Genomic DNA, 12,947 nt, shown 5'->3' with positions numbered 1-12,947 from the left:
TCAAGGCTCAGGCTAACCAACTTCGCTACGTATACATGTCGCTTTTTGACTATGACACGTAAGCCCCCCAGTGCAGGGACTGAGTGTTAGGCTTCTTTGCAATGCCTGTAAGTACTGTACTAGGTACACTGCTACTTGCAACCTTTCACTGAATGAATATTCAGTAAATATTTACTGAGGGCCTCCTTGATACCCAGAACTAATCTAGGTTCTCGGGCTATCAGGATGAACGAGACTGACTCATTCTGTGACCTCAGGGAGCTTACAGTCCAGTCTGATGCACACAGTAAGCACTGGGTAAGTGGCTAAATAAAGGAGTAAACCAGTATGTTGCCCCAAGGGCCTTATGTAACACCAGACTCTCACTTAAGGTTCTTGAAAAAAGTTACTCTCAGATAAGGCTTTATAAACAAAGAAAGGTAAGATCATTGTCTTCGGCCTCCCAATCCTTATCTGACTAAATCAAAGCTAAAAAGGGTCTCCCCAGCCACAAGCAGCAGCTGGGGTCAGGGGAAAGTCCACTTGGGGCAGACAGTGAAAATGGAGCTGCCCTTTGGCACTGGCAATAAAGCCTGTCTGGACATGGTATCCCAATACGGGTTGTGGGGAAACTATTTTATTTCCTTTTAAAGATTTATTTTATTTATTTGAGAGACAGAGCGCCCATAAGCAGAGGCAGAGGGGCAAAGGGAAAGGGTGAGTCTCTAGCAGACTTCCCGCTGAGCACAGAGCCCAACTCGGGGCTCAATCTCATGACCCTGAGATCATGACCTGAGCCCAAACCAAGAGTCAGTCCCTTAACTGACTGAGCCACGCAGGCACCCCCCAAAACTAATAATTTGAAGAGCTTAGGAGGAAATATGATGGGAGAAGAGTCTCCTGGGTTTATTCCAAGGCTGCCAAATGGCAGATATGCTCCCTTCTGCCGGAGAAATAGCCTGAAAACTGGGGCAGGTACCCTGAGGGAAGAACGGATTCTCTGCCACCGAAGCGCTGAAAGGTGGCCAGGGGACAGCGAGAAGACAGAGCAGAAGGACGACACTTCAAGCTGCTCTTCTGCCTCTTCTCACGGCCTCCCTGATCTCCTCCCTGTGGTTCTAGAACCCTGCTGGGACGCGGAGACTTCCTGGGGAGAAAGAGCTGCTCAGGAACGCGCGGCAAGAGCAACAGCGGGGCAGCATCTCTGAGGGCAGCGGCGCCCTGGCCCAGCCGGGCTGGTGGTGCTGGGGGGGGCAGGCTCCGGGACCAGGAGAGGCTCACTGGGCCTCAGGACCTTGGTCCCCCTCCTCCTCACGCTCTCCCCGGGGTTCTTCCCTTGGTGTCGGATGGGTACGCAGAGGTCCAGACAGAAGACAGGGCTTGCTCCCCACAGAATCTCTCTGCTCTGGAAGAAATCGAGAGGGCTCGGAGCTCCCGGCCTCCGGACTAGGATTCCTTAGTTGGTTCTGCTTGCCAGTCTGTAAATATGAGCACCAGAGGGCAGGAGAAGGGGTATTTTGGTCTCAGCAACAAAACGGAGAAAACAATTCTCTCAAGCCTACTCTTCTGCAACCCCCAACGTGCCCCACCTCAAAAAAGAAAAAAAGTTCTATGTGTACAGAGGGAAAGGGGGGAAAATTCACTTTCACAATAAAGTCAACAGGATGTTCTCCAAAGCTACAAATATACTTTTTCAAACAGTAAATATCTCTATCAGCAGCACGATGCCAGTTGGCTAATTCTGTCTGTCTCAGTAAAACCTTTCCAAAAAAACTCCTGCTCTTGGGTAATGTCTATTTACAAAAACAGCTCTTTTGCATTTTCAATTTGCTAGGTTTCTCAATCTTTTGTTTCCCCACCCCCTCTACTGCAGAGGCACAAGAGGCAGGCCCAGATGGCAGTTGGGTGGGGATCCCCTGGTCACCCCAGCAGATCCCTCGAGCCCCGCCTTCTTTGGAAAGTCCTCTGCTTCCATTACAAAGAAGAGTAGAAAGACGCTGAAACCTACACATTCCTCCCTGGTCTTCACCTTGGCCTCTGGAAATCACTTCTACTGAATCTGAATGAGCCTAGGCCTGGCTTGGGGGTGGAAAGAGCCCTGAAATGATTCAGTCTACCCCACCCCACATCTTTCTGATGGATCACAGTTTTGGGGGGAGGGAGGAGGTGAGGGAGGTGAGAACGAAGGGAGGGCTGAGCAAAGAGTAGGCGGCAGTTGATAGTGGCTGAAATCCTGGCTCCCCTGGGAGTGGTCTGGGCCTGAGTCACTGTCTCGGCAAGAGCAGGAAGGTGGGCGAAAGGCAGCAGCTTCTGCAGACTGGAAGGACAAGCCCCTCCTCCCCCCATCCTTCTGTCACCCTATCCTTGGGTCGCTGCCTCCTCTGGTCTGCGGCCCCACCAAGGCTACCACCACCTTGATGCTCGGAGGGGAAACCGAGGGCTGGGGCCAGAGCAGGGCTTACAGAGAGGCAGCTGGCTCCGGCAGAGCAGCTGCTCGCTGGAGGTCATCCTCTCTGCAGGGCCAGCTGGCCACACGGCCACACGGCCACCCGGCCACGGAGAGTTCAGCCGAGCAAGGGCAGGACAGGACAGACCCCATCAGAAGGGGAAATGGACCAAGCTGTAAAACGGCCATTGCCAGCACCTCTGACCACAGCCTCTCCACCCTCCCCTGCCCCCGTCAGTCCTTCCCCTAAATTAGCCAGATCTAAAACCAGAGCTCACACAATACTACCCTGACTTGCCATCGGTCCGAGGAGGTATGTGTGTGTTTAAAAATAAAAGGCATGACTCTGTGACTTGGCTGATTTGTCACTTGGACTAGAACAATCCCCCAGCTCAGCTGTGATCCCTCCCTTCCCCACTGCTCCCCAGGCTGACCTCTGAGAAGTTGAGACAGAATGAATCACAGAATGTTCAGGGCGCTCTCACAGAACGTGAGATCTTAGAAATCCTCCAATTCGAGGGACCATTTATTGAGCATCTCCTATCACTGGTTGGTGCTGGGCGCTTGGGACACACCAGTGCATTGAAAGCGGTCCGCTCCTGTAGTCCTCGCTGGACACAGTGCGCAGAGCCGGGGGGCAGACTCTGGAGCCAAATTCCTCCCTCTGCCAACTGCCGGCTGGGAGGCTTTGGACAAGTTACCTAACCTCCTGTCTCTCAGTTTCCTTTTCTACAGAATCAGGCAATAATATACGTACCATGTAGGGTCGCTGGGAGAGCCAAATGAGTTTCGTTCCTAAAATAGTTCCTGACATACAGTCAGCAGCCTCTAAGTATTTGCTGTAAAGATAGCGATGGTGCTATTTTGATGACGATGAACAAAGTGAGGTCCGAGGGGGTGGCTCGCACACGGTTACACAGAGGTAAGTATGGTTAGGAAGCCTGATGTGATTTTTGCTACTTTGGGGGCAAGCAGCAGTCCTGCAGGATAGCACGTCACTGCCGGGCCCAAGGTAACCCATTTGCCTACGATGAATGGGGACTTCCTCCCGAGTAGCAAGAGGATTTGTGACAGAAGTCTGGAGGCTGAGGGAGCATCTAAAGTCAAGAAACGAGGGAAAGGCAGGCAATTCAGGGAGGTAGTCTGTTTGTTTGTTCTGTAGCTCCTTAGAAAATGGGTTTCCCCATTTTATAAAAGGAAAACAGAAGGCATTCTGAGGTGAAAGGCTTACCCTGCTTATTCAACAAGCCAGAGAGAAGCCTCCAGTGCCTGCTTTCCATTCTGATGGGTGAACCGTGGCTCAGACGCCGACAGACTCTGAGAAGCACCAGACCAGCTGTTTAGCTTCTGAGGCACTATCTCTAATCTCATTTTCACTTTTGTCTCTAACTAACCAGGAATCCTACAAAGAGCTCTCACTCGACCTTTTCCCTCCTCTGCTGAAGGTCTGAAAGCAGGACAGAGGAGGAGGAGGGCTGAGATGGAAACTCACTTCCAGGCCTACCTACCTAGGCCATCCTCACCTACTGGCCGTGGGAGGCAGTAATTCTCTTGCTATGAACAGTGAGGTCAGCCCTAGCCGCGATGCCAGTCAGGCCAGGCATGACAAGAGTTAAGAGAAACTATGATCAATTATTGGAAACATTCAGAAAATTATAGAGAATAAATACTCATGGGGCGCCTGGGTGGCACAGCGGTTAAGCATCTGCCTTCGGCTCAGGGCGTGATCCCGGCGTTACGGGATCGAGCCCCACATCAGGCTCCTCCACTAGGAGCCTGCTTCTTCCTCTCCCACTCCCCCTGCTTGTGTTCCCTCTCTCGCTGGCTGTCTCTATCTCTGTCAAATAAATAAATAAAATCTTTAAAAAAAAATACTCATGTGTTCACCTAGCATTATCAGGTTCTAACACAAAGCCACACTTGCCTCAGCCCTTACTCTTTAAGCGATGCAGCCCCGGGACACTGCCGAAGCCCCCCGAGGGCTACAGCCCGGTTCCATCTCTTTCTCTCTTTCCTCCTCACCCTGGCAGGGAACCACTGCCCTGCATTTAGTAGGTATTATTACCAGACTTTCACTACGTACGTTTAAATCCGGAAGCACAACACAGTATTGTTTTATAGGCCTGAACTGTATGTGAATTGTACAATATTGAATGTATCACTTTGAAACTAACTTTTTATGTCCAGCATTTTGCTTCTGAGATTGGTCCATGTTGATACACACAGCTCTACTTCGTTCATTTTAGTGACTCCATGTTTCCTCATATAAGGATACCACATTGTAGAGGCCGGACGTCTACAGACAAGGAAGCGACTCCTCTCCCCCGCGGCCTCCCTCGGCACCAGTGCAGGAGATTCTCTGCGTGAGCCCGTGCGAACCTTTCCAACTGCCACAGGTACTGTTCAAATCTCCGAAGTGCCTGTATCAACTTACATCACCACTCTCCATGCCACCCTGCACCTCGGATGCCAGTGGGTGCGAGTTCCCTCTGTTCCTCATCCTTAGATACTTGGCGTGGCCAAACTTTACAACTGTTGCCAGACGATGGCTGTGCGATGGCATCTTGTTGGTTTCATCTGCTTGTCCCTGATTACTAATAAACCATCATCTCCGTATAGGCTTTTGTCCGCTGGGGCTTTCCTTCCTATAAAGTGATGACCGTTTTCCCATCTATGGATTAAGTTCTTATAAAGCACATGGCCGGAAACCATGCAAACCAAATAAACCAACAACACTATCTTGAGCTGGCTGGAGTCACAGGTGTTGGCTCATAGCCGGAATTCTGCGATTAACTCCTAGATCAGTGTTTTTCTAACTGGGGTCCCGCATCAGTCATGTGAGCTGCCACACATCATCCCACTGTAAACCTATCAAAATTAGTCATGAGATCAACGGAAGTGCACCATTCTTTTCAACATGAAATAGAACATAACAGAAAATACCAAGTGCATCACACATATACCAGGTGAAGCTTTTATCTGAGGTATAACTGTAGGTGTGCTGCGATATCAAAGGTATTTCTGACTGCAAGTTGTGGTCAAAAAAGTTTGGAAGCCACTGTCCAAGTTAGCCCCCCGGCTCCATTCTTCCTCTTCTCTGAGCTCTCGTACAGACCACCACCGCCAAACTAATCCGATGAAATCACTGATTTCCCCATGCCACTTCCATGCTCAAAACCCTTCCACTTGGAAAAGCCTAAGCTCGGTTTCAGCTCTTTGGTGAGGCACTGCGAGCACTAGCAACGTGGCCCTGACTACAGTGCCGCCGTCATCAACCAAGCCTCTCCCCAAAGCCCTAGTCGTTAAAGCCAAGCCGGTCTCCTGACCACCCACGCCGAATACTCTTGAGGCATTCCGTCAGCACACACCTTTTCCACACCACTCTCCACCCTGGACCCCTCCCTCCACTGCTCACTGAAACACTGCATGCTTGCTAGTCAGGGTTCAGATAACACCCCATCCTCCGGGGGAAATTTTTCCCGACGATGCCACACCAACATTTAGTGATCAGCTGCCATGCCTGTGAATTTCTGGCGCTTTCCATACACTGGCGGAGACAGGCATCGGTTCTTACAGCCTTTTCAATGTCCCCCAACATGGAGCACAGGCCCTTGTACAGTAGAGACGGTCAGTGAGCATTAAATCAACACACAGTTACGGAGCACAATCTGGGTGCGACATGCCAAAAGGGGCCCTACTTAATGGATTAGACACCGAAATAATGGGCTCGGGGGAAGGAACTCTAATAGCTTGGCTGCCAACTCTGAAGTTGCCCCAACACATGTATATAAAGAGTAAAACACAGAAGACATCTTTGACGAAGCAGCTGTGGGATTCACCACACTTGGCGCTTTTCAAATGTGGAAAAGTCCCCTCCCCTCCCGTTACAAACAGTTGAAGCAAGACGGTGCCCAAAGCCACGTCAACTACAGAATCACACAGGCTCCTCAAAGGGTCCGGCTTCTGGGCACGACCATGCTCTCCACAGAAGAGGAAAAAGCTTGGGGAGAGGCCGGCCTGTCCAAAGAAATGAGTGGGAAGGTTGCCCGACGCAGAGAGGCCTCAGAGTAAGAAGCTGAGAGGGTCCAGAACACCTGGATGTGTGCTGACACGGGACTTCCTCCATTGCGTTAAGTGTGAAAACTGGCAACTCCTTGAAATTCACTACCACCCTGGTAGTGGTCACACGTGCCAGCAAAGTCAAATACCTTCCTTTGGGGCCCAATCAGAATGGTCTTCCTTTTTTTTCTTTTCTTTTTAATTATTATTATTTTTTTTTAGTAATCTCTACACCCAACTCAGGGGGCTTGAACTCAGGACCCCCACATCAAGAGTAACGTGCTCTTCCCACTGAGCTAGCCAGGCGCCCCTGGTCTTCCATTTCTTGAATGTCTCTGTTCAAGCACAGAGAACAGTCAGGAGCTGCAGATCTTAGCTCTAACTCGGCCGCGTACTCCGTGAGTGAGTTCTGAGAAGTTGTCACAGGCAGGTAAGAAGGCCTGCGCTGCGTACTTCGAGGGTACATTTGAGGATGAAATCAGATAATGGAGGGGAAAGTAACTTGAAAAGTTAAGAGCACTATACAAATGTACGATGGCAAGGGTCACACTAAACAGAAAAGAGACTCCACTGAGAACATGTGTGAAACAGAATGCGTGGTTGGGTCTCACCCAGCAGTTTACCTTCCTTTTTTTATATTTCACTCACTTCATTTGACATTTACCGATGAGGTACCTACTGTGTGCAAACAGTGGACACACACAAAGGTAAAGAAGGTGTAGGTCCTGCCCCCACGCAGTCTGTGCGGGAGAGGAACACATTTGTGCTCCTTGGAAGGACGTGAAGTACTACAGGTGTTCTATGCAAGCACGGGAGAGGACAGTTTGGGGTGGGGCAAGAGGGGAGGGGAGAACAGTCAGTCTCTGAGAGGCTCTGAAGCCACTTCTTCCATCATCGATTTAACGACAGCACTCTCGGACGCTCTTTGTTTCAGGAAGTGGGTTATAGGTTCCACACGGTTTTTATCTGAAAATTTTTCCTCAGCTAAGGCAAGTCAGGAAATGGAAAAACTTAGTGCTCATTCATACATCCAATAAACATGTACCGATTGCTGGGGACACTAATAGGGATACAGTGATGACCAAGACACAGTCCCTTTCTCGATCATGAACAGACTAGTGGGGGTACTGACAAGTAAACCAACAGTTCAAGTACACATGCTAATGAGGGTCAAAGGAGGGGCACCCGACTCAGCTTGGCAGGGTGTGGGGGGCTGTTGAGTCAAGACCCTCAGAAGAGGTGAAGTCTACCCTGACTCTGGGTATGTCGGCCTGGCGGATGAGTCGGGAGGGAAGGGCATTTCAGGGAGAGGAACAGTGCATACAGAGAGGCAGAGGCACCAGAGGCCAGGGAAAGCTTAGACACAGGAGTAAAGATGGACAGCCAGGTCCAGGAAGACCTTATAAGCCATGGCCCAGAGTCAGGCCTTTATACTGAAGATGACTGGGAGCGCATACAGGGTGAGAACATGGGGGCAGAGGATGGATTCCAATATTTAAGGGGCAGAGAGAGGTAGAAAGGCCCAGAAGAGTCTGAAAACAATCACGGTCTCCATGGGTTTCACAACAGGCTTGGGTGGCACAGCGTCAGCGGGGATTATCCACTGCATGTCACAGGTGGGGAAAAGAAGACAGAGGAAGGCTGAATGCCTGCCTAGGCCATGCTGTGAAGGAGGGAACCAGAACCCGAACTCACTCCTCTAACTCCCAGCCACATTTCTCTGCATGGACCCTAATTTCCTTTGTTCTGAGTCAAACTTCCAGACCCCTAATAGAGGAAGATTTCCTGCAGGCCTTCTTTTTCCTGGTCACTTAAGCCTAAGAGCATCAAGGTGTGTGGTTCCAGAGAAGGCTACCATCCCTGGAGACAGATAAACCAGATTGATAAGGCAGATTATATTCTTAATTCTACTGAATTCTCCCTCCATACAATAATAAAGACACAACAAAAGAAGAGAGAGGAGACAAGCAGGAGAGGAGAGGGAAGCGCTCGACTTAGGCCCAAACGGTGGATCAGTGACCTGAAATGTGAACATCAAACGCCTTCTTGCTAGCAGTGCACACCACTGGACCACCAGCTAAGAAGACACGTGGGTGACTGGTGGATGAATGGATGGGCAGATGGTACAGGAAGGCAGCAGGTACCACTAAACAAACAGGGGGTGGGCGGGCTGCATGCACAGAGGAAGCAGGGAACAAAGACCTCTCACTCTCCATGCAAAGTCCACAGTGTGCAAAGGGCATCAATATTGGACATTTCTCACTGTGACATTTTGAAAGCCCAGCCTAGCCCAGAACAATGGTTACCCTCTGGGGACCATGGGCTACATGCCCCTAGGCTTTATTCAATGATGGCTGGCATACCCCGTGTGCTTGGTGAACTTGACCTTGGGCATCGGCCTCCTATGATGGCCCTACGTCACTCTGGTCTCTTCCCCCACTGAGAATTCCAGTCTCGGATGAATGGATGGATTCATTCCGGGAGCAGGAAAACCACTCCAGGAGCAAATCAGAAGGACCCAGCCCCGCTCCCTTTGCCAGCCATTGAGCCAGGAACTGAGTGTGATTGTGCGCCCAGGCGCCGGTGCTGCTCTCCCCTCAAGGAGACAGGGTCAGGGTCCACGTCAGAGATGACGTAGAGGCCCTCTACAGAGGAAGAAAAAGGAATGTCAGCTTTGAAGGACAAAGCCACCCTTTTGGTTCTGACCCTCAGTCCAAGGAGATGCCAAGCTGCACGTGTACTAGTAAATTAATTCTGCAGGATAAAAATCTCAGCTTTTGCTGTCAATTTCAATTTGCTGCAACCTGACAGGCCTTAGGAAACAGGCTATTAATTTTTCAGAAAAAAAGCCTTCTTCAAGACAGGTGGAAACAGCATGTTTCAGATCACCAAGAAAATCTTTTACCCTGGTGTCTGCTCTGTTCTTCTTCTGATTTGTGAAGAAAAGATTGATTTTTAAAATTGTAAATGCCAATCTAAGCAATACAAAGCATTTGTACTTCCTGGTTTTTACCTTGAAAAATTAAGCAAGATAATTCCAAAGATTCCAGATGTGCCTGGCAAGAGGACATCTATATCATAAGGTCGGGGGATCCAGGCTTACACTTTAAGGAAGTAATTCCTCTAGGAAAGGGAAATGAAGGATTGTCACTTTGCTCATCACTAACTAGGTTCTAACAAGATGGGAAAGTCAACTCTGTGAGGCTCTAGCCCCCTATAGGCCTCCTGGAGCCAAGGTGGAGGGAAAAGGAGCAGCTCCTGCCTGGGCTTATTAGGGCATTGCTCTGGGCTTCCTCACATGCTGGCACCAACTGTCTGACATTTGCCCATCAATCTTTGTCTAAGAAGCAGAAGGGAAGAGGGGACAGAGATGGTCTAAATTTTACATGAGGGAATTGTCCATAGCACTGACGGACATTAGCTGCTTGTGGCCAGAGTGTAGTTCCCACTAATGGTCAAATGTGAGCCTGCGAGAGCCTTCCTGAAGGCTATTCTACTATCTTCATTCACTCATGACTAGTTATCATACTTTGACTTTGTGTAAAGAAACAAGGTGGACTATGAGGACAGAGTGGCAAACACATTCCCTATGCTAATGGACCTTGGATTCCAGGAAGTTTGATTGACCTACTGCATCTCTGGGGGTCAGTGTACCCATAGAAGCAAACTATAGCCGGTCCCCCTGAGGTTTGGGGTTGTGGATATGCAGGTCCTTTGGGTCTGAAGGTAAGGCCCTTTGGGCAAACCGAGTCTTACAAAACAAATTAACCATTAAATATTATGAAGTCTCTACTGAGAGCCTTCATCTACTATGGGCATCATACAGCAACACACCTTTAACCCTGGAGCTGTGACTCTACTCCGAGACTCCTTAGCGTCTTTTCTCACGGCCTGCTAGTTCCCATGTTTACGCTTACCTACGTCGATGTTCAAGAGAAAGCAGTGAGTGGGGAATGGCCCTGTAAATGATTAAAAACTAGTTCAATCCCATACTGGGAGTGTGGGTGTGGGTTTTCAATTCTGGACCCTTTCAAAAGAGAAGCAAGTTCTGTCTTTTGAAGACTGTTAAGTGGTGCAAAGACTAGTCATCTGAAAGCGAGTGGGTTTTTGATCAGTGAACTGGGTCCAGGCTGCCAGAGTGAGGGCCACGGCTCTGCGGCTACGGGAGAAAGAAGGCATTTTACTCCACCTCAACGAATTTACAAGAGGAGGAAACAGGAAACTTCCTCGCTCCAAGCAGCTGGGAGAAGACGGGCCCCGGTTCCATGTAACAGAAAGAGTCAGGAAACAGACGCGGGATCCCAAGCCAACGGAATCCCCCGCCCCATCTCCCGGTGAGTCCTGCAGAAAGACGAAGCCTCCGGGAAAGCACCGGAGCAAGGGCCCTCGAACGACCAAGGGCGGAGGGTCCGTGCGGGCAGGGCGGGCAGCGCGGGCGAGGGGACTCAGGCGGGCGCGGGCAAGGCGCATGGCGGGCCCAGGGCTCCAGCTGCTCTGCCGCCCGGGCCTCACTCACCAGCTCATGGTCCCGAACCTGGCCCTGCCACCGGGGTCCTCCGCCGAAACTAGGTCCTCAGGGATCACTTCCGGATTCAGCCAGTCTCCAGGAAGTGACGTACACCCCGCCCCCTGTGCCCGGAAGAGGCGGGGGTGGGCGGGGCCCGGGGCGTTAACCCTTCCGCGGCGGTGCGCGTCCCGCGCAGTGGCCCGGGTCCTCGACCTCATGCTTTGCCTTAGGACGGGCTCAGCCTGTGGCGGCGGCGTGGGGACTCCCGGGTGCGTTTCCCGCCTGAGATACTGACTTGTAAAATTCTCATTAGCTTACTACACGTGCCTCTTAACCTTGTTATTGCCTTAGTTTTTCTGTCTGTAAAGAAATTTCTAATCCAGAGACAGTAGCAGTCCTTGTCGATGGGGGAAGGGGTCACTTGGGGAGCTGGGAAGTTGGGGTGGGGGGTGGATTTACGTTCACCGTATGGTCTTTTGTATCTTTTAAATTGTGTACCCTGTACATGCCTTACCTGTTACAAACAAAGACACAAATGGATCTGTTCTCTTCTTCAAGATGGCATAAGGCTCTGAATACAAAAGAGGTGCTTTTAGGGTTGGCAATGTTCTGTAGATTTACCCAACGAAAGAGAACAAAGAGTAAGCGTTGCTCCATGTCTTCCAGTCCTTCCCTCTGCTCCCCTTCTCAGAACCCAAATGATGTGAATGGCCCCATTCTTTTTATTCAGTCACTTAACAAATATTCATTGAGTTCCTGCAATGTGCCAGGCACTGTGCTAAGCTCAAGGCTGCAACCCTGAAAAAGAAGTATGGGTCCTGCCCTAATTCCCTCCCAGAGCTAGTTACCTAGAGGGAGAGGTAACCCGCAACAAAGTAATCACATATGATGGGGAAGGACAGGGTGCTGTGGCTGCCTATAAAGGGCTCCTGCAAGCTGCACATGCGTTTTAGTGATGGCTTCTAGAAGCCAATGTGTAAGCCAAGTCCTGAAGGCAAGTCAGGCTAGCCAGGTGAATCCACGATAGGGGCTGAAGAGAGCCCAGGCCGAGGAAACCTGTCTTAGCTGAGAAAGGGATTGAGTTTCAGGCAAGCAGCTCATTCTGGGTCTCCCAAAGTCAGAATTTGGGACCTTAGTCCTGCCTGGGGTCTTGGTCCGTGTTGGTCTCCTCACCCCCAAGAACCTCCCTACCTTAGAAGAGAAAAGCAGGCAGCAAGGCCTGTGCAAGTAACTACTGGGCTCACAAGGGCCCTCTCTCTGGGAATTTCCCTCCTTCAAATGGATCTCAAATATTTTCGGGTCATTTGGAGAGCAGCTAAGCCACTGAACAGAAGATGTGCATTACTTGTTCTGAGTTCCCAGGAGAGAGTTGACAGCTTGGTCAGGAGGAGCAGAGGCACTCAGAGGATCGTCCACAGGAGACGGTCTCTCATTTGTGTTTTCCGTTTCTATCGTTTAGAGTCTAAGGTTTGACTCAACAGAGGTTTTCCAATAGAGGGCGGGCCCCCGAGTGTATTCCACAGATCGGCTTCATCACCATGCTATTCCTCAGGAAACAGGCCGGAGTGAGCACTAGAGCAGCCTGAAGAATAAAGAGGAGGAGGAGTCACCAAAAGGCAGCCTGGACAGGGAGTAGGCAAAGGGAGGGACAGTCCTTGCTGCTTTGTACAAGGTGTGGTGGCTGGATGAAGGGTGCTGTGGGTGATGAACATTCTGGCATTTTAACACCTCTGGATGGCTCTCCCACCTGCTTCTTCCTTTCCCTATGCTCTGTGTCCCTTAGTTATTGCCCCAAAGTGCTAAAGAATTTCCGAAAGTATCAGCCTAGGCAACCACCATATCCCAGGTGAGGTCTGTTTCAGGGCTGGGGGCAGCAGACATACCCCATAGGACAAGAATGATGAGTTCTGGATTAAGAGTCTGGAGGAGTCCTGGGTTCTGGTTCCATTTTTGACA

General features: G+C 50.4%; 1 protein-coding gene across 3 annotated transcripts in view; it reads right to left on the bottom strand.

The window, feature by feature from the left end:
- Positions 1-11,114, bottom strand: part of BIN3 (bridging integrator 3) — a 42,314-nt gene extending 31,200 nt beyond the window's left edge. The window contains exon 1 of one of the 3 annotated variants that reach the window (XM_002914791.4): positions 11,001-11,114. In XM_002914791.4, coding sequence (XP_002914837.2) covers positions 11,001-11,008 — 8 coding nt within the window. In that variant the 5' untranslated portion in view covers positions 11,009-11,114. The remainder of the gene's footprint in view (positions 1-11,000) is intronic. The other 2 variants (XM_019794716.2, XM_034661274.1) reach the window with 2 other exon arrangements.
- Positions 11,115-12,947: the final 1,833 nt, after the last annotated feature.

This window comes from Ailuropoda melanoleuca, chromosome 5 (genome assembly GCF_002007445.2).
Source record: "Ailuropoda melanoleuca isolate Jingjing chromosome 5, ASM200744v2, whole genome shotgun sequence".
In the NCBI taxonomy this organism is placed as follows: domain Eukaryota; kingdom Metazoa; phylum Chordata; class Mammalia; order Carnivora; family Ursidae; genus Ailuropoda; species Ailuropoda melanoleuca.
Note: the sequence above shows the minus strand (reverse complement) of the source record. Positions and strands in the feature narration are given on the sequence as shown.